This window comes from Dasypus novemcinctus, chromosome 19 (genome assembly GCF_030445035.2).
Source record: "Dasypus novemcinctus isolate mDasNov1 chromosome 19, mDasNov1.1.hap2, whole genome shotgun sequence".
NCBI lineage: Eukaryota > Metazoa > Chordata > Mammalia > Cingulata > Dasypodidae > Dasypus > Dasypus novemcinctus.
In genome coordinates, this window is record NC_080691.1 from 49,269,577 (window position 1) to 49,295,154 (window position 25,578).

Sequence of the window (25,578 nt, forward strand, 5' to 3'; positions counted from 1 at the left end):
CATCCTTTCTGGCCCTTCCCTCATCCCCTAACCAGCTCTGCAAGGAGCCAGCCCATGTTTCTAATCAGGGCTCTGGTTCCAGTTCTGGAGCCAAGAGCATGACCTCTGTGCATATCCTAGGGTGCATGCGTGTCCATTCCATTGTGCCTGGAGACAGCCTGAAGGGTGAACCTGGACACTCATTGTAGGCTTACCATCCCAGATATTGCCCTGCATGTGGAGGTGACTCACAGAGCTCTCCTATAGAACACTATAGGAGAAGAGTCTGTTTGCAGTCGCCTGGTGCAAAGGACTACAGGTCATGGGACATACGGTGTAGCACCTGGGACCATGAAGAAACACTTGTTTCCTAGCAGAATGAGGATATTCATCTCCATGTAAATGGAAAAATTCCTAGGGTTGCATTTGTATGCCCAGGATAAGAGACAGCTGCAGAAAAGCCTGGGGAGGACTGTACACTTTTGCTTTAGGCTATTCTTTTTACTCAGAACAGCCAGGCTCTGAAGAACAGCACTCACACACGCCAATCTGGAAAGACTGGAAAAGGTTTTTTTTTGGTTGTTGTTGTTGTTTTTGTTAACTCTTGGTGATCGAGAAAATCTCTGTCATCACACTGCCTGAACACAAATATAAGGAATAGATGCTTTAGTCTCTAGATTCCAGAGTTAGCACCTTAAAATATAAAATTGCCAGCTTGCAACAAAAAGATTGCAAAACATAAACAGGAAGTGATAGCTTGTGCAAAGGACCAGGATAAAAAAATTAGAAATCACCGATAAGGAAACCAGCTCTTGGAAATACCAATCACAACCTTTTTGAAAATAGTCCTAAATATCCTCCAAGAGCTAAATGAAATCAGAAAAACTAGATGAATAGCACATTGAAGCTCACAGAAAAAAGTCAGACACATTGAAGATAAATGTAAATGATTAAGTTTGAGAAGCAGAAAGATAAAAGAATGAAGAAAAGTGAACAGAGCCCAAGAGTCTTCTTAAACACCATCAAGAGACCCAATATACTCATCGTGGGGACGCTTCTCGAAGAAAGAGAAAGGGGGTAGAGACAATATTTGAAGAAATAGTGGGACTTCTAAGAAGTTTGTAGATTAGAAACACTGAACTTTCTACTCTGCCATTAAAATAGCTAGGGGACAGGTTAAAAAAGGCTGGAAAAAGATCTAGGGTTTAGGATATAAGGCAAGGGTTCGACACTGCCTGGAAGAGAGAGGGACAAAGGAGGACAATTGCGATGATGGCAAAACTGAGTTGAAGCCAGCAGCTGCTAATGCCAGCACCCTTCCCCACACTAAAGACACTCTAGAATTCCTAGGCCTCTGAGCCGGCTACAAAGGGGGCTCCAGTGATCCATTGCCCCAGAAAAGGGAAGACAGAGGAGCACATCCGAAGGCTGACTCAGTTTCTGATCTACAGACTTGTTCTGTTGTGTCCCACCAGTCCTTCCAGGCTAGATGGGACCATGCCATTGTCTGCCCTGGGAGACAGCACAGGACTGGAGTGATCCTACCCTGGCAATCTCCTCTCTTCTAGCCAGGACTGATTGTAGAGGATGCACCTCCCCAGGAAAGGGGAGAGAGAGGGACACAGCCTAAGGCTGACTCAGCTTCTGACCACACACTTGGTCAGCTTTGTCCCATGAGCCCTTCCAGGCTGGCTGGGCCATGCCATTGTCTACCTTAGGAGCTGGAGTGGGCTAAAGAGATAGGACTCTCCCAATCTCCTTGTCTACCAACCAGGACTGATTGTTGAGGATGCAGAGGGGAGTGGAATTATTTCCTACCTGGGAAAAGGGAGGGGGCTACCAGTGAAGGCTGAAGGACTGTCTCTGAGAAGGTGTGAATTTCAAGTCTCTTAGCCTCCAGGCAGAAACCTCTAACAGGACAATCCTGTCAGTGTTGCAGCTGACACAGTCCCAGCAGGCCCTGATCTGAGAGGACTGCTAAAGTATGCCATCTCCTAGAAGAGCAAGGAAGTGGACATAAAAATCTAGGAAGCAGGTCTGCATCCCTTTCCTGGGTCAAGAGCCCAGTTTTGAGCAGCTAATAGGGACAATCCTAACGATCCAGGTTGAACCAAGAATCAAAGAGCAGCAGTAACACACAGCCTCCCACCGTGAAGCCCCTACAAAAGAGAAAGAAATTGAGCATCTGACTGAACTACCATCCTAATCAGAAGCCTAGACATCAGTAAAAAAACTATGAGCCATACTAAGAAAATGGAAGACACGGCCTATGAAAAAGAATACATTCAAAGTACCAAAAAAGATGCATGATTTGAGTGAACTAATTAACAACAGCATGGAAATTTGCAAAACCACATTAATGAATTGAAAGACAACATGGCTAAAGAGATAAATTGCATCAAGAAGACATTGAGGGAGCGCAAGGAAAAATTTGAAATCTTGAATAGAGAAGACACGGAACTCATGGGAATGAAAGACATAATAGGTGAGATTTTAAAAAAACACATTGAGGCATGTAACAGCAGACTTGAAGTGATAGAAGAAAGAATAAGTGATACTGAAGACAGAACAATTGAAACTGAAGAGAACAAAGAATGGAAAAATTGAGCAGGGGCTCAGGGACTTGAATGACAACTTGAATTGCAATAACATACATGTCATGTGAGTTCCAGAAGAGGAAGAGAAGAGAAAAGGGGTGGAAAGAGTATTTGTGGAAATAATGACTGAAAATTTCCCCACTCTCACAAAAGAAATGTACTCACATTTCCAAAAAGCACACCATACCCCAATCAGAATAAATCCGAATAGACCTATTCCAAGACACACACTACCCAGAATGTCCAATGTCAAAGATAAAGAGAAAATTCTGAAGAGCAGCAAGTGAGAAGCAAACCATCACATAGAAAGGATGTCCAGTGTGACTTAGCATGGATTTCTCATCAGAAACAGAGGAGATGAGAAGACAGTTGTATGTTATAATTAGGATACTGGAAGAGAAAAACTGCCAGCCAAGAATTCTCTATCCAGCAAAATTGTCCGTCAAATATGAAGGTGAGTATAAATACTCACAAACAAACATAAAGTAAGAGAGTTCATAAAAAACAACCCCCCTTTGCAGGAAATACTAAAGGAAGCCTTAGAACCTGAAAGAAAATCAAAGGAGAGAGAGGCCTGGAAAAGAGTATAGATGAAAGGGTAGCAGAAAGAATAACTGAAAGTGTAAAAAGACAGGCAAAACTAAGATATGACATGAAAGCCAAAGAAGAAAATGGAGGAAGTAAATACTGCATTTACAGTAATACCTTTGAATGTGAATGGATTAAACTCCCCAATCAAATGATATATGCTGACCAAATGGATAAAAAAAAAAACCAAAAAACGAGGTATCTATATGCTGCTTACAGAAGACTCATCTTAGACCCAGGGATCAAAAAACAGCTGAAAGCGAAAGGTTGGAAAAAGATTCCCATGAAAATAGTAACCAAAAATTAGCAAGAATAGCTATACTAATATTGGACAAAACAGACTTTAAATGCAAAAAAGGTATAAGATACAGAAGGTTATTCTATATTAATAGAAGGGACAATCCACCATGAAGATATAGAAGTCATAAATACCTATGAAACTAAACATGGTGCCCCAAAATACATGAGACAAACTCTGGCAAAACTGAAGGGAGAAATAGATATCTCTACAATAATGGTTGGAGATTTCAAAACAGTTAGAATTTGAACAACTAGACAGAAAATCAGCAAGGAAGCAGAGAGCTTGAACAATATGATAAATGAGTTAGACTTAACAGACATATACAGAATGTTGCACACAAACTCAGCAGGTTATACATTCTTCTCAAGTGCCCATCTTTCTCCAGGATAGACCACATGTTGGGTCACAGTGTAGCTCTCAATAGATATAAAAAGATTAAAATTCTACAAGGCACCTTCTCAGATCATAATGGAATAAAATTGGAAATCAATAACAGGGAAAAAGTAAAGTAGCAAATGTGTGGAGCCTGAACAACTCACTTCTAAATAATCAGTGTGTCAAAGAAGAAAATGAAAGTGAAATCAGTAAATCTATTGAAACAAATGAAAATGAGAACACAACTTATTGAAACTTAAGGGATACAGAGAAAGCAGTCTTGAGATAGAAATTTATAGCCCCAAAGATTCGTTTAAAGAGGAAGAAAGGTAAATTCAAAAATTTAATGGAATGTCTAGAGAAACTAGAAAAGGAAAAGCAAACCAATCCCAAAGAAAGCAGAACGAATGATATAATAAAGATAAGAGCAGAAATAAATGAAATTGAGAACAAAAAAATAGAGAAAATCAATAAAACCAAAAGCTGATTCTTCATGAAGATCAATAAAATTGACAACCCCCTAGCTAGACTAACCAAGAAAAAAAGAGAGAAAATGCAAATAAATACAATCAGAAAGGAAAGGGGGAAGTTATGGCCCCACAGAAATAAAAATGATATGAGGATATTATGAGAAATTGGTGATACCAACAAACTAGACAACCTAGGTGAAATGGACAAATTCCTAGAAATGCACAACTTGTAACAACACTGGTGTTACAAGAAATATAAGAACTTGACAAACCAATTCCATTGAAAGATTTAGTCTGTCATCAAAAATCTCTCAAAAAAGATATGTTTAGGACCAGAAGAATTCACAGGTGGATTCTACTAAGTGTTCTGAGAAGAATTAACATCCATCATGTTTAGACACTTACAAAAAATTGAAACTGAGGTAAAATTACCCAAATCACTTCATGAAGCCATGGTCACTCTGATACCAAAGCCAGATAAAGACCCTATCAGAAAATTACACACCAATCACTTTAGTGAACATGGGTGAAAAAATTCTCAAAAAAATACTTGCAAATTGAATCCAACAGCACACCAAAAGACTTACACATCACGACCAAGTGTGATTTATTCCTGGTATGCAAGGCTGGTTCAACATTTTAAAAAATCAATGCATTCACTTTAACAAAAAGAAGGAAAAACCACATGATTGCAATTGATGCAGAAAAGGCATTCTACAAAATCCAGCATCCTTTCTGGATGAAAACACTCTGAAAGGTAGGAATAGGAAAAAATTTCTCAATATGATAAAAGGCATATTTGAAAAAATCCACAGCCAACATCGTACTCAGTGGGGAAAGGTGGAAAGCTTTCCCTCTAATAGGTAAGTTCAGACAAGTGGCAGGATATGATATCACCACACAAAAATCAATAATATTTTTATACACTAATACTGAACAATTGGAGGAGGAATTCGGGAAAAATTCCATTAACAATAGCAACAAAAAGACTCAAATACCTAGGAATCAGTTTCACCAAAGATGTACAGGATCTGTATTTAGAAAACTACAAAACAATGCTGAAAGCAATCAAAGAGGATCTAAAGAAATGGAAAGACATTCCATGGATTGGAAGGCTAAATATTGTGCAGATATCAATCCTACTCCAACTGATTTCATAGAGTCAATGCAATACCAACCAAAAGTCCAACAGCCTAATTTACAGAAATAGAACTGACATATGCCAAGCTCATCAGGACAGAATACTGCACCGTAATAGCCAAAAGCATTCTAAAAAAAAAAAAAGAGTGATGTGGAGGAATTTCACTGCCTGACCTTGAAAGAAAGCTACAGTGCTCAGAACAGCATGGTACTAGTGTAAAAACAGACAATGGATTTTGGAGAACAAAGCAGGGATTTCATTTATCATTAAGAAACATTTCCTGGAGCCAAAGAAGTACCTAGGTGTTCCGGTGATGGTAGCAGATGCTGAAAGGTCAGTCCTGTCTCTGTGTGGAACTTGTGGCCCCATCAAAATGAAAGCTGAATCCATGGAAGATTCTGGAATTTCCCTAGAAATGGAAGCTGTGACAGTAAAGGAAGAATCAGAAGATCCTGATCACTCTCAAATACATTGTTCTTCCAAAGGCAATGAAGGAACAGAAAGAGAAGTGCCAGCTGAAGATTCTACTCAGCTGGTCACTTCAGAAACCAGTGAGGAACCAACTTCCAGGAAGATGGCAGACCAGAAAGATACTGGCTTCTCTTCTATCCCAGAAAAAAAGCTAGAGGACAGTCAGAAAAGGCCTGGGAAAAAATGTTGTAGGGTTTAGGACAACACAGGAAGGCTGGACACCACCCTGAAGAAAAAGGGGCAAAGGAAAAGAATCATGATAGCAAAACTGAGTTAAAAAGCTGCAGCTGCAACTGGTGGCATGTTCCACCACCCTGTAGACACTTTGAATTCTCAGGCCTTGGGGCTGGTGGCTACAGCAAAGTGGGACTCAGGGATCCACCTCTCTAGGAAAGGAGAGGGAGAGGGACATAGTGTAAGACTGGCTCAGCATTTTTTTGTTAAGGTATGGGAACTGGAGATTGAAACTGGAACCTCATGTGTGGAAAGCACGTGCTCAACCATTGAGCCATGTTGGCTTCCCTGACTCAGGTTTTGGTTTTTCTTCTTCTTTAAATCTTTTTTTTTTTTTTTGAAAGGTACATAGAGCACAAAAAATGTTGCAATAAAAAATATAAGAGGTTCCCACATATCCCACCCCCCACCCCCTGGTCCTCCCATGTCAACAACGTCTTTCACCATCGTGGCACATTCATTGCATTTGGTGAATACATTTTGGAGTACTGCTGCACAGCATGGATTATGGCTTACATTTTAGTTTACACTCTCCTCCAGTCTATTCAGTGGGTTATGGCAGGATACATAATGTCCAGCATCTATCCCTGTAATATCATTTAGGACAACTCCAAGTCCCAAAAATGCCCCCACATCTCATCTCTTCTTCCCTCTCCCTGCCCTCAGCAACTACTGTGGCCACTTTCTCCAGATCAATGCTCCAGTTTCTGCAGATTTGGTCTGCTTTATCCCAGGAGTCCTTCTGGGCTGGGTGGGACCACAACATTGTTTGCCTTGGGAGTGGACATGGGCTAGAGAGATCCAACCCTCTCAGTCTTCCTCTCTCCTGACTGAGCCTGGTTATTGAGGATGCAGAGGGGAGAGGAATTATTTCCTACCTGGGAAGAGAGGGGGCTGCCAGCCAAGTTTGCAGAACTACCTTTGAGCAAGTTTGAATTATGAGACACTTAGTCTCCAGGGAGGATTCTCTATCACGTTGATCCAGTTCCTATTGCAGCCAACACACAGGCAATCTCTGAGCTGAGAGGGATGTTGAGGAGCGCCATCTTCGGCAGACCAAAGAAATTCACATAAGGTAATTGAAAGTAAATAAATACATGAGGTTTTTGTGGCCTTTAAGAGTCCCTTCCCAAGGCTCTTGGAAGTGGGTCTGCAACCCAATACTGGCTCCAGTGCCCAGATTTGAGCAACTGACTAACAATCCTAAAGACTCAGAACCGGTTGAACCAAGAATCAAAGAACAGCAGTAACACACAACCTCCTGCCACCAAATCCCCATGAAAGAGAGAAATTGAGCATTTGAGTAAACTCACCATCCTAACCAGATGTCTAGATATCAGCAAAAAATTACAAGGCATACTATGAAAATTGAAGAAATGTCCCAAGCAAAGGAATATATCAAAGCCCCAGATGAGACACAGGATTTTTTTTTAGGATGCAGAAGTTTTTATTTGCCACCCACTCCCCAAAGGTACTCTGCTTCTTGCTGCCTCAATATATCAGAGATACACATGACCATTACATATTAATAAAAGGGACAATCCACCAGGAAGAAATAGCAGCCATTAATATATATGTACCTATCAGGGATGTCCCAAAATACATCAGGTGAACTCTGGCAAAACTGAAGAGAGAAATAGACATCCCTATAATAATCCTTGTTGACTTCAACACCCCACTCACATCATTAGAACACCTAGAAAGAAGATCAACAAGGAAACAGAAAACCTGAACAATATGATAAACAAGCTAGACCCAACATGTACACAAAATTGCACCCAAATTCAGCAGATTATGCATTCTTTCAAGTGTTCATGGGTCTTTCTCCAGGATAGACTACACGTTAGCATGAGGCATTCCTCAACAAATACAAAAAGACTGAAATTATATAAAGCACCTTCGCATGTTAGAATGGAATGAAACTCAACTGACAAGAAAGAGGTAAATTTGCAAATGTTTGGGGCTGAACAAAAGACACACCTAAATAATCAGTGGATCAGAGAAGTGGATCACTTTTTATAAGTGAAATTATGAAAAATATATTCAGATGAATGAAAACAAGAGCAGAACTTACCAAATCTTATGGGATACAGCATAGGCAAGTCTGAGTAGGTAATTTATAACATTATGGACCTATATTTAAAAAGAAAAAGCTGAAATCAAAGATCTAACCAAACAATGAGAAACTAGAAAAGAAGAGCAAACCATTCCCAATGCAAGCAGGGGGAAAAAAGTAATAAAGATTAGAGCAGAAATAAATGGTTCTGAAACAAGAAATGGAGAAAATCAATAAAACCAAAATCTGGTTTTTTGAAATCAATAAAATTGGCAAACCCCTAGGTGGACCAACAGAGAAAAAAAAGAGAGAAGATGTAAATAAATAAAATCAGAAATGAAAGAGGGGAAGTTACAACTGGCCTCCCAGAAAGAAAAAGATTGTAAGAGGATATTATGAGAAACTATATGCCAATGAACTAGGCAAACTAGATGAAATGAACAAATTCCTAGAAATGCACAGACTACCTACAATGACACCACAAGAAATACAAGAAGTTAACAAACCAATCACATTTAAAGAGATTGACTCAGTCTTCAAAAATCTCCCAACAGGGAAGCAGATGTGACTCAGGCAGTTGGGTGCCTACCTACCACATAGGAGGTCCCAGGTTCAGTTCCTACAGAAGCAGGTTCTGCTTCCTACAGAAGACAGGCAAGATAGTGAGTTGACATGATAGGCTGGCATGGTAAGCTCTCACCAGAAAATTCAATGAAGAGGCACAATGTGTAAACACTTTGAGAGACCCAATAATTGGGAGCAGAGGTGTCCCAAGTGATTGAGTGCCTCCCTCCCACATGCACGATCCAGGGTTCCATTTCTGGTGCCTCCTAAAAAGAGACAAGCGCACAACAGACACAGAGAGCAGACAATGAGCGCAAACAATGAGGCAGGGGTCATACCCCACTCTGCACACCCTTGCTCACCACCCTTCTGTGGCTCCCAGTTCTCTCTCCTGGTTTTCATTCAGCCTTTGCATATACTCTTCCTTCATCCCGCCCCAGCTCTATTACTTGCTGAACTTCACAATCTTCAGTGTCAGCTCAGAGGTCATTTCTTCTAAAGCTTTCCTTGGCCCCTCCTCAGGGTTCCTGCTGTCCCCAGGCTCCTTCGACATCCTGGTCACTGGGCAGGTAGGGGCCAGAGGGACCCAGTGGAGGAGACAGGCTGGAGGCATGGGGCCACAGGTATGACCTGAGGCTGGCTCAGCTGTGTTTCTCTCTCTCTCAGGCAGGGAGGTTCGGGTTCATTCCTGTGACCCTCACTCTGGACACTGGAGCAGCTTGGCTGGGTGGGGTGAGAGGCCGCCACCTGCTCCCCGTGGCTGTGGCTGTGGTGCCTGCATGCGTAAGCACCCTGTGCTTGCGGGTGGTGTCTTGGGGTGCAGGTTGGGTTGGGGAGCTAGATGTGGGTCTGCCCTGCCTCTCGCAAGGTCACTTTCCTCTGTGACCTGCTGCTGCTGTATGTGGATGGAGAAGCCCATTTCTCCTGGAGGAACAAGTACAAGGAGGTGAGCTGCAGGCCAGCTGGGCACTGAGGCCACTGTGCTGGGCTGCTGTGCTCCCTGGGAGGACAGAGGCCAGAGCCCTGATCTGCTGTCCTTACCTGCACGCAAAGGCCTGGAGTGTGACAGCTCACCCGTATGGACCCAGCTGATTTTCACAACCCCACAGCAGGCTGCCCAGAGGCCTTAGATGGGCACAGCACTGTTTCCACCCCCAGTCAGGTGGTGACACCAGGGGTCGGGACTCTGGTCCCACCACCAGCTCATGCCTGAGGCCTGAAGCTGTTCCTCCTGGGTCAGGGGTCTGGTAGGGTGGGGGACCTCAGGGACAAAAGACCAGCACCCTCACACCCCCAGGAAGACTCTCTTTCCCTCCCCCCTGCCACCGTCCCACCCTCCCTACTCTAATCTTGGCAGGTGCTCCCTGATGTGGGAACCTAGAGCCATCTGTTTCCATACACAGACTTGCTATGAAACCATGGAGACAGGGAGAGCCTGGGGCACCCACATCTCTGGTTGCTGGTGGCAGGCTATTCTCCCAGCCTCTGTCACCATCTCCCACAGGTGCCACCTCTTTCACTGTCTCCTACAGGTGCCGCTCACTGGCTGTTGTGGACTCCACCTTTGAACTCTCCTTCCCTAGGGTTCTTGTAGCCTGAGCCCAGGCAAGGTAGCAAGAGGCCACCCAGGGCAGGTCTCATCCAGCTTTGGGACTTGTCTGCAGAATGGAGGTGGGGGGGGGTAGCACTTGCTCAGCTTAAAAGCATCAGCCCCTTCCCTGGGGGGGTCATGCTAGGGACAGGAGGGCTGGGAGAGGAGGAGAGGGCAGAGGGGCTGTGCTGGTGGTCACTGAAGCACTTTGGAGACCTTTTATGTGAGTTCTTGGTAACCCCTAGCCCAGCCTCACCCTGCCCACTGGGCTTCCTGGGAGCCCTGAGGACAGGCACCCAGTGCATCTGGAATTCACTGCTGCCCCAGGCCTTGTCTAGGAACCTGTCTGGGCAGCTGCCCCCCCATAGCCTGGGGTGCCTATATTTGGGAGGCCCAGGCCCCCCAGATGGAAGAATTATCTGGATTGAATGGTACCATGAGACGTCAAAGAGGCAGACCTGCCCAAGCATGTCACAATCCCTTCGAAGGTGCTGGGCAAGAGTCCACATCACCACTCCTGGCCATGGCCCGATCCCCGAGGCCCTGGAACTTGGCGCTGTCAGCTGAGGGCCTGAGGGCCGGAGGCTCCCAGACCCACTCTAGCCCAGGCTGCCCAGGACAGAAGTGGCACAGGCACTGGCAGGCCACGGGAGGCCTCATGGCCTGATGGGCTGTTCCGTGCAGTCAGGCTCCTGGGCAGGTGGCTGCATGGCCTGCACCATCTCCTCCAGGCTGTACTGGGCAACACCATATGGTGTGTGCACACTAGCCTGCTCCTGTGGCTCCTGCAGGTTCTCCTTGCTGTGCCAGATGCCGTAGCCGAAGTACACAGCGAGTCCTGTGGTGGTGGGAGGGGTCTGAGAGGCAGGCCCAACCCGCCTGGCCCTCTTCCCACCACCTGCTCAGCATCCCAACCTCCCATGCCCACCCTCACCCCAACTCACCAATCAGCAGCCAGACAAAAAAGCACAGCCAGGGCAGGTAGCTTAGATTCAGCATGAGGCAGATGTTGAGGAGGATACTCAAAGCTGGTGTCAGGGGCACCAGGGGTACCTGAGGGGACAACGCCTGAGCTGTGGGGAAGATCTGCTGGCCGAGGGCCTTGTTTTCCTCCTTGGGAGATTTGGGAGGCATGTGCCCACCCCCATGCATAAAGAAAGGGGGTCGGACGCAGTGGTGTCCCCAGCCCTCCAAGTCCTCCTCCTTCATTCTGCAGTGGCAGAAGCTGGCCATGGAGCCAGCTGGACTATGGGCAAGGGATGGAGGGGGTGGGTTGGGGTGGTACCTGGAAGGTATCCTGTAGGTTCTCTTGCTGGTGGGCCGCAAGGACAGTGAGACTGAGCAGAAAGGTGACCCCGCTGAGCAAGGCCAGCAGGATGTAGCCCCAGTGTGGGAGGTGCAGGGCCGAGTCCCCAAAGATGAGCACGCCATTCAGGGTGATGGCAGAGGCCACCAGGAGGCCAAGTGCCCAAGCCACAGCGGTTCCTTGGCTGCACTCCCCCAGGAAGCCCAGGTAGGGCCTCAGGGCTTGTCGCAACTGCCCGGGCTCGGGACCTGAGGCATGGTCATCGCTCACTGGCTGGAGGGGCACTGAGGAGTTGGCCTCAAGGTCCGGGCTGCCTCGGCCCAGGGACCTGGGTGGAGAGGTTTTCTGGAAGCGCAGCCTTATGGTGCTGGCGGCCACGAAGGTGTAGGTGAACAGCCACCCGAAGAAGAGGATCTGCACCAGTGCATATAAGTCCAGCACCAGCGCCAGGAGGGCCATGAGGACCCCACACACCAGGGTGCTCATCACGGGGACCTGGGTCCTAGGATGCACACGGGCAAACACCTGGAAGAAGAGCCCGTCGGCCGCCATGGTGTAGACCCTGCGAGGCAGGAAGAAGAGGATTCTGGGCAGGGCCATGATGATGGCTGTGGCAGAGGAGCAAGAATGAGAGGCCCGTCAGCAAGGGTGTGTGAGCCTGGCTGAGTGTGGGTGCTCAGTTACCTCCCACCCAGTTTCAGTCACAGGTCCATTGGAGAATTTGGGGAAGGTGGTGAGTGGGAGTGGGGGATTCTCTAATCATCAGAGCCCTCCTGGGACAGTTACACAGTAGGAGTCAACCCGGGAAGCCCAGGACATGGGGCTGCCTCTCTCCCCACCACCCCACCCAGTTCCCACCCTGCAAGGTGCTGCTTCCTCACCACAGAAGGAGCCCGCTGTCACGATGTGGCCGGCCCAGCTGTAGCCCCGTTGGTAGAAGGCGTCAGCGAGTGCCGATTGAGGGTCGAGGCTGTGCCAGGGAACCATGAGGGTAAGCACGGTGGAGACCAGGATGTAGGCTGTGGCCACCAGGCCGAGAGAGATGGTGATGGCCATGGGCACGGCCTTCCGCGGGTTCCGGGCTTTCTTGCTAGAGGCGGTGATGATGCCGAAGCCCTCGAAGGCAAGGAAGCAGATGGTGCTGCCAGCCATGATGCCTGAGAAGCCAAAGGGCGCAAAGCCGCCCTCCTTCATGCTCCAGTTTTCCAGACTGGCCAGGGAGAAGCCCATGATGACAATAAAGAGGATGACGCAGAGTTTGATGACTGTGAAGGTGTGAAAGAGCCAGGACGAGATGTGGGCTCCACAGGAGAGAAAGGCAGAGGCAAGAAGAATGATGCCAGAGGCCAGGAAGTCTGGGTACGGGGCCAGGAAGGGCACCTGCCAGGTGCTTATGTGGGTCCTAGTGAGGTAGCGAATTTGGTAATCGAACATGGAGTCCAAGTAGCCACTGCAGGCCTGGGCCACGGCGGTGCCACCAATGAGGTATTCGAGCAGCACATTCCAGCCAATGATGAAGGCCCACAGCTCACCCACGGACACATAGGTGAAGAGGTAGGCAGAGCCGGGACCGGGTACGCAGGCTGCAAACTCTGCGTAGCACAGGGCTGCCAGCAGGGCGGCCACGGCGGCCACCATGTAGGACACGAGCACGGCCGGACCGGCCATCTGCCTTGCCACAGTGCCCGTGAGCAAATAGAGGCCCACGCCCACCATCCCACCCACTCCCAGAAGGGTCAGGTCCAGTGTGGACAGGCTGCGACTCGGTGACGTCTCCATAGTGGACTCCTCCAGGGTCTTCAGCCGGTTCAGCTTCCTGCAGAAGTGTGCCAGGCTGGCGGTGCTGGGCAGTCTCCAGGCCATGGTGAGCAGCAGAGAGGAGTCCAGGCCCAGCCACCTGCCAGGGTCAGAGGGGAATGACGGGAGGCCAAGTGGGTCAGGCATCTTCAGTCCCTTCTGGATTGCCCACCCACAGCCCAGTCCTGTCTTTGACCTGGGGATGCAGCACATGCACTTGCTGGAGGGCTGAGCTGGGGGAGGGCTCAGGGCTCGCTGCAGGGGGTGCAGGGGGTCAGGGGAAGCACGGGGGTCCTGCCTGCCCGCCTCCTCTCCCCAGCAAATCTGTTGCAGCCGGAACTGGGGGTTGAGCCGAGTGTCACTGAGGGCGAGATGGGAACATTCGCAGGGAGCATGAGGTGGGAAACCCTCCTGATCTGGGATCTGAGAGCAAGGTGGAAACCCAGAATAGGACCACGTCGCCTCTGACCGAGGTGGTCAGTCCCTTCACCGTGCGCCAAGTCCCAGGTCCGGAGCCTAACACCCAGCACGCCTCTCCGCACCGCTAGTTCTGCCGCGTCCCTGTCCCAAGCACCGGGCCTTCAACCCCAGTCCCCGCCGGGTCTCAGCCCTACTCCCACAACTGGCTGTGACCCACCTGCTGCCGCCAATGCCGCCCCTCAGGCCCACCCCGTCCCGCCATTGCCCCGGGTTGCTCCCTCACCCGGGCCCAGATCCGTCCCCCGCCCACCTTCCCCTCCGCCAAGACCCCACCCTGGGGCCACGACCCCGGACACCGCCTCACTGTCTGGCGCCCACACTCCGCACACCGACCCCCGTGTCTGCACACCGCCCTTCACCTCAGTCACCCACACATTCTCTCTCCCCACGCATGCACCAAAATGGTCCACCCTACCCTTCTTTACAAGATCAAGACCAGTGCTCACCAGGTTCCTGGGAAGCTGTATGTCCACAGATAAAGAAGCGAAGGCCACCAGGACGCGCCAAGCCTGGTGCAGGGTCACGGGGTGAGCTGGGGGCGGGGTTAAGACGCAGATATGGGCCTCTTTACCCACCCACTTCACCCCTTAGCCAGCACCTGCGGTGAATGCACCCGAACCTGTACATCAGAGGTGTGGAGGCCTCTAATGAGCTGAGCCTGGGGGTTTGGTGAGTGGCCCTGGGTGGGGGTGGCAGGGATGGGGAGGGGAGTGCCTGCGACCAAGCACTTAACAAATGCTGGATATTCTGAACTTATAGCTACAAACACCGCCCTTCTGAGGAGGGCTAAAGCAGCCTCCTGAGCCAAGCTGCAGCTGTCCAGCATGAGGCACCCCCTCAGAGGCCCAAAGAGTCACAGTTAGGCATGGAGGACTCTGGGGGACCCTGACCCTGCTCCCAGACCAGTCACATGGAGTATCCCATGCCCTCAAATGGCCATCTAAACTCCCTAGGGCTCATTTTTTCCCTGAGTCCAAGTATTATCCTACTATTGCTGCATGACTGAAAGTGAAAAGGATGGTGTGAATGTTCTCACTTCTTTAGAGCCAAATGACTGCCAGACCCAGCCACATCACACCAAACCAGAATGCATCCACCCTCTTTCATCAAGGGTATGACCCGACCTTGTTTCTGTAAATTTGGACACTCCCTCTTAAAATGACCAGGTTTCCTACAGTGATAACACCCTGCAGAGTCCTGCACTCTCTCAGCCCCTTCATCCAAGCTAACCCAGCTGGCTCTGCCTGCCTCCTCCCTGCCTTGCTTCTAATCTTCCTGGACCATGCGGTCGACTGTGCTCATCATGACTTTGGTTTTCTGCTTCTGTTTTCCCCCTCCCTTCTCCCAAACACTTTCTGAGACTCTCTCCATAACTCCTCCAGTGGTTTATCCATCCCAACACCCATTCATCCATTTCCTGGATCTTATTCTGAATATCAGGCCAAGTCCCCTTTACATAGCAGACCTTTAGCATTCCCTGGGGCACAGGGTCGCCAGGGTCCATTCCTGAATAGATCCTCACATGGTGCCTCAACTTTGCAGGTAAGCAGAGGGAGTGTCATCTTTTTCTTGATTCACCTCAAAGGCCTTCTTTAAATTTTGGGATTTAGATATGGCCAATTGTATCCCCTGAATAATGAGGTCTCTAAGATCCTTTATTTATGCTCATCACCCTGATCGTTATTATCCCAGTTAAGGGGACTTTTGCTCTCCTGCCATTACCCCGTGTCCAGGGGTGTGCTGCCTTTCCCATTCCTTTATAGCCACCCTCCTCACCCTTCCCCTTTCTTCTACTGTAAAGAGGATATTCAATAGAGATGTATGTTCAGACTGCATATATAAAAATAAACTAGGGCCTAGGAATTGATCCACTTGTGCTCAGCTAGCCCTGCTGGATCTGGCATTAATGACTTCATCTCCTTTAAAAAGTTTCTGACTTCTGTACTTGTCAGTGGGGCATTTACATAACTGATTTCTCCTAGCCCAATTGGTACTTCTCTCAAGGGGTATAGAAGCTCAGTGGGAATGTTCCCTCACCCTCTTTTCTTCAGGGGCCTTGGAGAACAGAAAGTGCTCTATGTCCTTCCTACATTGTTCCAATTCCTTCCTTAACTGCTGGTGGGTCATAAGGGGTGGGGCAGTTGGCACCGATTGACCCTTTGCCTCCCTGGGGGTTTGGGTAGGTTCTGTTGGACTTTTCAAATTTGCCAGTTCCTGTCCCAGGAACGGAGGGAAACATAGGGCAGAAGAAGGCTCAATAGAGGGTCCCAGGTTTTCACTTTTATAGACTTGGTTTCTGGGTCTGGAGTTTTAGCTTTAGTGTTTCAAATTACAAGGTCCGCACATAGCCAATCCTCATCTGCTCCGTATTTTGTCCAAAATACATCGGGCAAAAAAAGCTTCCCTTGGCTCAAATGTAACAGCAATATTTAATCAATTTCTTTTTATCCTTTCCCTTGGTCCGATCATTATTGTGTCAGTGTTTCAATATCATCCCTAATGGATGATCTGGAGATATGTCCCCAAGGGATGCTACAGATACCCCCTTTCCTCTTTCTGGCCAGCAGACAGCCCCTTTTCCCCATTCTGAGTCTTGTCCAGGTTTCTTCCTGTCAAATCTTTCCACTTCGATCGTCTCCAACCCTTCCCCTCATGGGAGAAGGAAAACGTGAATTGGGACACTGCACTTGCTTCACGCAGTATGTCACACGTCTCACGCACACACAGTCAACCCCAGGCTCATCAGAACTTCCCCATCACTAAGGCAATACCTTGGTCTGTGCACCAAGGTACCTGGTCACTGAGAGACAGGTTTTCTTTCCCCTGTCCTCATCCACAATCAGCAGATCTAAGTGTTGGGTCTCAGGTACTTCCAGCAGTCAAAGCCAGGCCCCCAACGGCGGAGCCTGAGACCACTCACTCAGCAGGGCACATCTTCTCCTTGTCTGCCCTGGGGGGTCCCCCTCTGAAGCTTCAGAAAGGGTTGGAAAAAGATATTTCATACAAACAGTAACCAAAAGAGAGCAGGGGTAACTATACTGGTGCCGTGTAAAACAGACTTTAAAAACTAAAAGTGAGACTTCTGGGAAAATGGCAGACTAGATAGATAAAGGACTTTGTTCTCTCTCAGAAAAATAGCTAGAGGACAGGCAGAAACAGGCTATAAAAAATATCTTCTAGATGGGTAGCAGATATGGATTACCAAATCCATTTGGAAGGGAAAATGCACCCGGGTAGCCAAAAGCATTCTAAAGAAGAAGTGTGACATGAGAGGAATTTCACTACATGGCCTTGAAACATATTACAATGCTACAGTGGTCAAAACAGCATGGTACTGGCATAAAGATAGACACATTGATCAATGGTATAGAATTGAAAATCCAGAAATAAACCCTCACCTCAATGGCCAGTTGGTTTTGACAAACTTACCAAGTCCATGTTAATGGGCAAAAAAGTCTCTTCAACAAATGGTGTTGAGAGAACTGGATAACCATTTGACTAAAAGAATTAAAGTGGACCCCTATCTAGCTCCCTATAAAATAATCAACTAAAAATGGGTCAAAGACCTAAATATAAAACCCAAGGCCATAAAACTACTAGAAGAAATGTAGGGAAACATCTTCAAGACCTTGTGGTAGGTGTGGTTATTTGGACTTTACAACCAAAGCATGTGCAGTGAAAGAAAAAATAGATAGAAGGTACCTCCTAAAAATTAAACACTTTTGTGCCTCACAGGATTTGTCAAAAGGTGAAAAGGCAGCGAACTCAATGGAAGAAAAAATTTGGGAATCACAAGTCTGATAAAGGTTCAATATCCATAATATATATAGAGCTGTTACAACTCAACACTAAAAAGACGAATGGCCTGATTAAAAAATGGGCAAAACACTTGAATATGCATTTGTCCAAAGAAGAAATACAAAAGGCAATAAAACATATGAAAAAATGGTCAACATGACTAGCAAGTAGGGAAATGCAAATCAAAACTATGAGATATCATGTCATACCTATCAGAGTGGCCACTATTAAAAAGACAGAGAACTACAAGTGTTGGAGAACATGTGGAAAGACGGAACACTTATTCATTGTTGGTGGGAACATAGGATAGTACAGCCACTGTGGAGGACTGTTTGGCAGTTCCTAAAAAAGTTGAATATAGATTTGCCAGAAGACCCTGCAATACCATTTCTGGGTATTTAGCCAGAAGAACTGAGAGCAGTGACAGGAACAGACATCTGCACACCAATGTTCACAGCAGCATTATTCATGATTGCCAAAATTTAGAAACAAGCCAGGTGCCCATCAACCAATGAATGGATAGACAACTCTAGTGTATTCACACAATGGGATATTATGCATCTGTAAGAAGAAATGAAGTCACAAAGCATATGATAATATGGATGAAACTGGAGGACATTGTATTGAGTGAAATAAGTGCAAACTGAAAAGACAAATACTGTATTATTACTATGCTACTATGAACTAAATAAATTGTGTAACACATCATTTGAATCCATTTCTATAAAATGTGAATGTAAATCAATTTATAAAGGTGAAATTAGACTGGTGGCTATGTAGGGATGGGGAAGGCATGCTAAGGGACATGGAGTGTTTCTTATTGGAAAAAGATTTTCTGTGATAATGAATGCACAACATTGTAATTGTACTAAAATCCACTGGTTATACACTTTGGATAGACTATGTGGCATGCGAATATATCTCAGTAAAACTGCTTAATAAAGAAATAGTTGTGCAAGAATAGCCAGAAATAGCACCTATGTAGAGCAGGGGAAACAGAGAGATTGAGAGGTAAAGAATTTTGTTGTTTTTTTTTTTGCCTGTTTTTTGTTTGTTACTATTATTATTGAAATAATGAAAATGCCGTAATAATGATTGAAGTGATGAATACACAACTATGTGATTCTACCAAATACCATTGATCATACACTTTGGATGAATTGTATGCCTTATTAATATGTATAAATAAAGTTAATTATTTTTTTAAGACATTTTCAATTAAAAAAAGATAATATTAAAATTAAAGGACAGGCATGGGCATTATAGGCCAAATTCCCTCCCCCCAAAAGCAAAAAGTGATAAGATATGCAGAAAGTCATTATATATTAATAAAATGGACATTCCACCAGGAAAATGTAAATCATAAATATCTATGCATGTAACCAAAATACATGAAGCCCAAACATATGAAGCAAACTCTGGCAAAACTGAAAGGAGAAATGAACATCCCTACAATAATATTTGGTGGCCTCAACACACAAATAACATCATTGATAGAACAACTAGACAGAATAGCAACAAGGAAACTGAATATCAACAATATGGCAAGCTGGACCTGACAGATACTTAAAGAACATTGTACCCCAAATCAGTAGGTTATACCTTTTTCTCAGGTGCTCATGGATCTTTCTCTGGGTTAGAGGCCAAGCAACACATTCCTAAATAATAAGTGGGTTAAAGAACTTGCAAGAGATATTATTATCTAACTACAAATGAATGAAAACAAGAATACAACTTATCAAAACTTATGAGATACAGTGAAGGCAGTGCTGAGAGGGTAATTTCATAGCCGTGAATGCCCATATAATAAGAGAAAGAACTAAAATAAAAAACCTAAGTGAACACTGAGAGGAACTAGAAAAAGAACCGCAAACTAATCCCAAAGCAAACACACGGATATAATAAGATTTGAGCAGAAATAAATGAAATCAAGAACAAAACCGAACAATAGAAAAAATCAACAAAAAAAACTTGTTCTTTGAGAAGATCAATAAAATCAATAAACCCTAGGTAGTCTAACAACAACAACAAAAAAAAAAAAAAAAAAAAAAAGAAAATGAAAAGAAATACAACCAGAACTGAAAGAGGAATATTATCACTAACCCCATATAAACAAATAGGATCATAAAAGACTTTTATAAGAAAAAGTACAATTAGCCTAGTGCATGCTTGACTAAACAATTGGGCACAAATACCTGGCAGAGTTGACACAATAGCCTAACCATCACATATGGTTACCAAATATTTTCTCCCATTGGGTAGGCTCTCTTCACTTTCTTGATAAACTCCTTTGCATTTCAAAAGACCTTAATTTTGAAGAGATCCCATTTATATTTTTTTTCTTTCATTGCCCGTGCTTTGGGTGTGAAGTTCGTGAAGCCATTGCCTATTCCAAGGTCCTGTAGCTGCTTCCCTACATTGTCTTCCAAGGTCTTAAGTCTTTTACATATTTAGTTAAATTTATTCCTAGGTATTTGATTTTTTTAGTTACTATTGTAAATGGTATGTTTTTGTTGATTTCCTCCTCAGATTGCTCATTATTGGTGTACAGAAATGCTACTGATTTTTATGCATTAATCTTATAATCTGTGACTTTACTGAATTCATTTATAAGTTCCAGAAGATTTATTGTAGATTTCTCAGGGCTTTCTATGTCATTTGCAAATAGTGAGATTTTGACTACCTCCTTTACAATTTGGATGCATTTTATATCTGTTTCTTGCCTCCGTGCTTCAGCAAGTACTGCTAACACAATGTTAAATAGGAGAGGCAATTATGTGCATCCTTGTCTCATTCCTGGTCTTATAGGGAAGGATTTGAGGATTTCACTATTGTAAATGATGTTAGCTGTGGGTTTTTCATATATACCCTTGATCATGTTCAAAAAGTTTCCTTCTCTTCCTATCTTTTGCAATGTTTTTATCAGGAAAGGGTGCTGCATTTTGTCAAATGCTTTTCCTGCATCTATAGATATGATTTTGTGATTTTTTCTTTTGATCTCTTTATATGGTGTATTACATTGATTGATTTTCTGTGTTGCACCATCTTTGCATAACGGGGATGAAACTCACTTGGTCAGGGTGTATAATTCGCTTGATGTGTTATCAAATATGATTAGCAAGTATTTTGTTGAGGATTTTACCATCTACGTTTATTAGAGTCATTGGTCTGTAATTTTTCTATCTTGTATTGTCTTTGTTTGGCTTTGGTATTACTGTAATGTTGGCATTATAGAATGAGATAAGCAATGTTCCTTCTAATTTGATATTTTGGAAGAGGTTAAGCAAAATTGGTGTTAGTTCTTTCTGGAATGTTTGGTAGAATTCACATGTGAAGCCATCTGGCCCAGGGCTCTTCTTAGTTGGGAGGTTTTTAATGATTCTGTCTCTTTACTTGTGATTGGATTGTTGAGATCATCGATTTCTTCTTTCATTAATATAGGCTGCTTATGTGTTTCTAGGAATTTGTCCATTTCCTCTAAATTCTCCTTTTTTTTGGAATATAGTTTTTCAAAGTATCCTCTTATGATAGTCTTTATATCTGTGGGGTCAGTGGTGATATCCCCTTCCTTGTTTCATATTTTGCATATTTGCATATTCTCTATAATTTTCTTTGTTAGTCTAGCTAATGGTTTTTCAATTTTATTTATCCTCTCAAAGAACCAGCTCTTGGTTTTGTTTATTTTTTCTAGTGCCTTCTTATTTTCCATTTCATTTAGTTCTGCTCTGATATTGATTCTTTCTTTTTTTCTTCTTTGTTTGTGGTTAGTTTGTTATTTTATTTTTTTAAAAGATTTATTTATTTAATTCCCCCCCTCCCCCAGTTGTCTGTTCTCTGTGTCTATTTGCTGCGTCTTGTTTCTTTGTGCGCTTCTGTTGTCGTTGGCACAGGAAGTGTGGGCGGCGCCATTCCTGGGCAGGCTGCACTTTCTTTCGCGCTGGGCGGCTCTCCTTACAGGGCGCACTCTTTGCGCATGTGGCTCCCCTATGCGGGGGACACCCCTGCGTGGCGTTTGTTATTTTTTTTGCTAATTCCTCCCAGTGTGCAGTAAGGTCTTCAATTTTAGCTCTTTCTTCTTTTTTGGTGTATGAATTTATGGCTACGAATTTCTCTCTCAGTACAGCTTTTGCTACACTCCGTAAGTTTTAATATGTTTTGTTGTTCTTTTCATTAGTTTCAAGGTAGTTACTGATTTCTTTTGAGATTCCCTCCTTGACCCACTCTTTGTCTAAGAGCGTGTTGCTAAAATTCTATATCTTTTTGCCTAATCTGATCCTCTGGCCCTTCCAGATTTCCAGCTTCATTCCACTGTGGTCAGAGAAATTATTTTTTTTATGATTTCAATCTTTCTGAATTCATTGAGACTTTCTCTGTGGTCTAGCATGTGGTCCATCTTGGAGAATGATCCATGTGCTCTTGAGAAGAATGTATTTCCTGCTGTATTTGAATGTAATGTTCTATATATGTCTATTAGGTACAGATCCACTAATATATTGTTCAACGTCTTTATTTCTTTATTGAATCTCTGTTGAGATGTTCAGTCTAATGGTGATAATGGTCTATGAAAGTCCCCCCCCCATAATTGTAGAGGCATCTATTCCTTTCCTTAGTTTATCCAGTGTTTGCCTCATGTATTTGGAGAGGCCCTGGTTAGGAGCATCAATGTTTATGATTCTTCTTTCTTCTTGAAAGATTCCCCTTTTTATTAATATGTAGTGTTCACTTTTGTCTTTCACAATAATTTTACATTTAACGTCTATTTTGTCTGATATTAATATAGCTACTCCTCTCCTTTTTCATTGTTTGCTTATAAGATTGCTTTGCAGTTATTCACTTTCAACTTCCTTGAATGCCTGGGTCTAAGGTGGGTTTCTTGTAGACAGCATATACATGGGTCCTGTTTCCTTATCCATTCTGCCAATCTATGTCTCTTGACAGATGTTTAATCCATTGACATTCGGTTTTATTACTCTCAAGGAAATCCTTACATTAACCATATTTTCTTTGGATTTGTGTATGTGATATGTTGTTTTTATTTCTCTTTTTTGTCTTTTTGGTTTTTCTTACTGTCTCCTCCAAATCTGTCTCTCCTGTTCTTTTTTTTTTTTTACTCCCACAGAACTCCCTTTAGTATTTCTTGGAGGACAGGTTTCTTGTTGGCATACTCTCTTAGTTTCTGTTTATCTGTGAATATTTTGAACTCTCCATCATTTTTTTTTTTACTCTTTTTTTTAATTGACTTTGTAATAATATTACATTAAAAATATATATGTGAGGTCCCATTCAACCCCACCCCCCCACCCCCCTCTCCCCCCCCCCCCAACAACATTCGTTCCCATCATCATGACACATCCATTGGATTTGGTAAGTACATCTTTGGGCACCTCTGCACCTCAAAGACAATGGTCCACATCATGGCCCATACTCTCCTCCATTCCATCCAGTGGGCCCTGTGAGGATTTACAATGTCCGGTGATTACCTCTGAAGCACCATCCAGGGCAGCTCCATGTCCCAAAGACGCCTCCACCTCTCATCTCTTCCTGCCTATCCCCATACCCATCGTCCACCATGTCCACTTTTCCCAATCCAATGCCACCTCTTCTATGTGGACATTGGATTGGTTGTGTCCATTGCACCTCTATGTCAAGAGGAGGCTCAGATTCCACATGGATGCTGGATGCAATCCTCCCATTTTCAGTTGTAATCACTCTTGGCTCCATGGTGTGGTGGTTGTCCTTCTTCAACTCCATCTTAGCTGAGTGTGGTAAGTCCAATAAATCAGATTGTAGGTGCTGGAGTCTGTTGAGGCTCAGGACCTGGCTATCACATTGTCAGTCCAGAGATTCAAATCCCCTAAATATATCTTAAACCCCAACATTAACTGCACCTCCAGCACATTAGCATGAAAGTCTTATCTCCATCATTTTTGAATGCCACCTTTGCTGTATAGAGTGTTCTTGGCTGGACATTTTTTTTCTTTTAGTACTTTGACTATGTTATACCAATGCCTTCTCGCCTCCATGGTGTCAGATGAGAAATCAGCACTTAATCCTATTGAGCTTCTCTTGTATGTGATAGTTCTCTTTTCTCTTGCTGCCTTCAGTATTTTCTCATTGTCTTGAGCATTGGATAATTTAGCAAGTATATGTCTTGGGGTAGGCCTGTTGGGATTTATGCTGTTTTGGGTGTGTTGTGCTTTCAGGACCTTTACATCTATCTCTCTCAATAGGTTTGGGAAGTTTTCAGCCATTATTTCCTCCAGTACCGCTTAGTCCCCTTTCTCTTCTCTTCACCTTTTGGGATGCCTATAATGTGTATGTTTGGTTTTTTTTTTTCATTGTCATTCAGATCCCTAAAACCCTGCTGGATTTTTTCTCTCATTTTATCTATCAATTCTGCTCTCTTTGATTTCAGCGGTATTGGTCTTCCATATCACTAATTCTTTCCTCTGTCTCTTCAAATCTGCTGTTATTTGCTGAGAGTGTAGTTTTGATTTCTAGGGTGGTGCCACTCATCACCATCATATCTGTAATCTTTTGGGTTTGTTTACAATTTCTTCTGTATGCTCTGCAAGTGTTTTCTTAATATCCTTAATCTCTTCCTTGTCTTCATTAACTTGGCCCATGTCATTTGTCTGGAGAACTTTGATATGATTTTTGATGTTCTGCTCCTCTTCCTGGTTTTTAGTTTGTTCTTTGCTTTAGCCATGTCTTCTTGGTTATTGGTATGGTTTGTAATTTTTTGTTGCTGCCTGCTCATCATTTTATCTTTTGGGTTTGTTCAGTTGATTAGCTTCTCCATCTAGTCTTGGGGTTTATTTAGGTGCTGTTTGTCTGTGTGTTGACTTCTCTTTGACACTTTGTTCTTCTTATTCTATTCCCTCTTGTTGTCTAAGTTCCCTTGAGGGAAAATGACTAGGGCCAAGGAAAGTAAAAGAGGAAAGAAAAGAAAAAGTATAATAGCAGTACTGATAGTAAATATTAGCAGAAGAACCATGTAAGACATAGCAGAATGAATATTAAACTCATGTACACTATGTAGAGTTATAACAGTAAGAAAGTGGAGAGCCTACAATGAAATGGGAAACTGAATATGGAGCAAAATATAATATGAATTAAAAAACCAGTGTGATCAGAAGAGAGGGAAAGAGAAAAGAAAGGACAATAACAAAAAAAGTGAATAAAAGATAGAAAACAGAATAGAGGTGTTAGAAATAATAAGTAGGAAAAATTGGGGGCTACACAAAGAGAGGTGGAATGTAAGAGCAACAACAGAAGATGAAAAACAGAAAGATGTAAAGGAAAAGTGATAGCATTCGAAACCAAAATCAGTATACACAGAAAAGAGGAAATTGAGGATGAGGGAGCACAACAAACAAGAAACACTGCCTGCAGCACTTCATAGAAAAAAAGAAAAAGATACAAAAAGATCAGTGGAGGATAAAAGGAAGAAACACAAAACAAATGAAAAACTACAAAAGAAAAAAAAAAAACCAGATAAGCCCTCAAGCAAGGAGTTCTCTTTATATCTGAATAAACTGCTTTGGAATCTGTCCTTCCACCTTTCTCCCTTCCTCATTTCTCTTTCCCAGGGCAGCAGGAAGCCCATGTGAGAGCTCACCTCGAAGATTCAAATGGGACCCTGCCAAACCAAGTCACCACAGAAAATAATGACTCGCAGTCTCTTTAAGAGCTAGCACCCACACCTTGCTGGGAACCCTAAATATGCTGTTGGAAGCCTACCAAGTACGTTGTACTGTCCCCCTTCCTTAGGTGTGTTGCTCAGGACTAGTTAATTGCCTTACTCCTCCTTCTCCCAGACCAATTTTC

General features: G+C 44.2%; 1 protein-coding gene across 1 annotated transcript; it reads right to left on the reverse strand.

Annotated features, from left to right (window-relative positions):
- Positions 1-11,007: 11,007 nt before the first annotated feature.
- LOC101430238 (cationic amino acid transporter 4-like) lies at positions 11,008-13,536 on the reverse strand. Its single transcript, XM_058281773.1, has 4 exons — positions 12,555-13,536; positions 11,653-12,281; positions 11,312-11,420; positions 11,008-11,205 (listed from the first exon to the last, which is right to left on the reverse strand). The coding sequence occupies exons 1-4, from the start codon at positions 13,534-13,536 to the stop codon at positions 11,024-11,026; spliced, it is 1,902 nt and encodes a 633-aa protein (XP_058137756.1). The 3' UTR covers positions 11,008-11,023.
- Between the last annotated feature and the right edge of the window lie 12,042 nt (positions 13,537-25,578).

What these genes read in the sequence shown, in the direction of transcription:
- LOC101430238 (XM_058281773.1), bottom strand. Translation starts at nt 13,536, where the DNA reads ATGGCCTGGAGACTGCCCAGCACCGCCAGCCTGGCACACTTCTGCAGG. An exon ending in GACAGCGGGCTCCTTCTGTG is followed by an intron (nt 12,282 to 12,554) that starts GTGAGGAAGCAG and finishes CCTCTGCCACAG; the next exon opens with CCATCATCATGGCCCTGCCC. An exon ending in TTTTGTCTGGCTGCTGATTG is followed by an intron (nt 11,206 to 11,311) that starts GTGAGTTGGGGT and finishes CCACCACCACAG; the next exon opens with GACTCGCTGTGTACTTCGGC.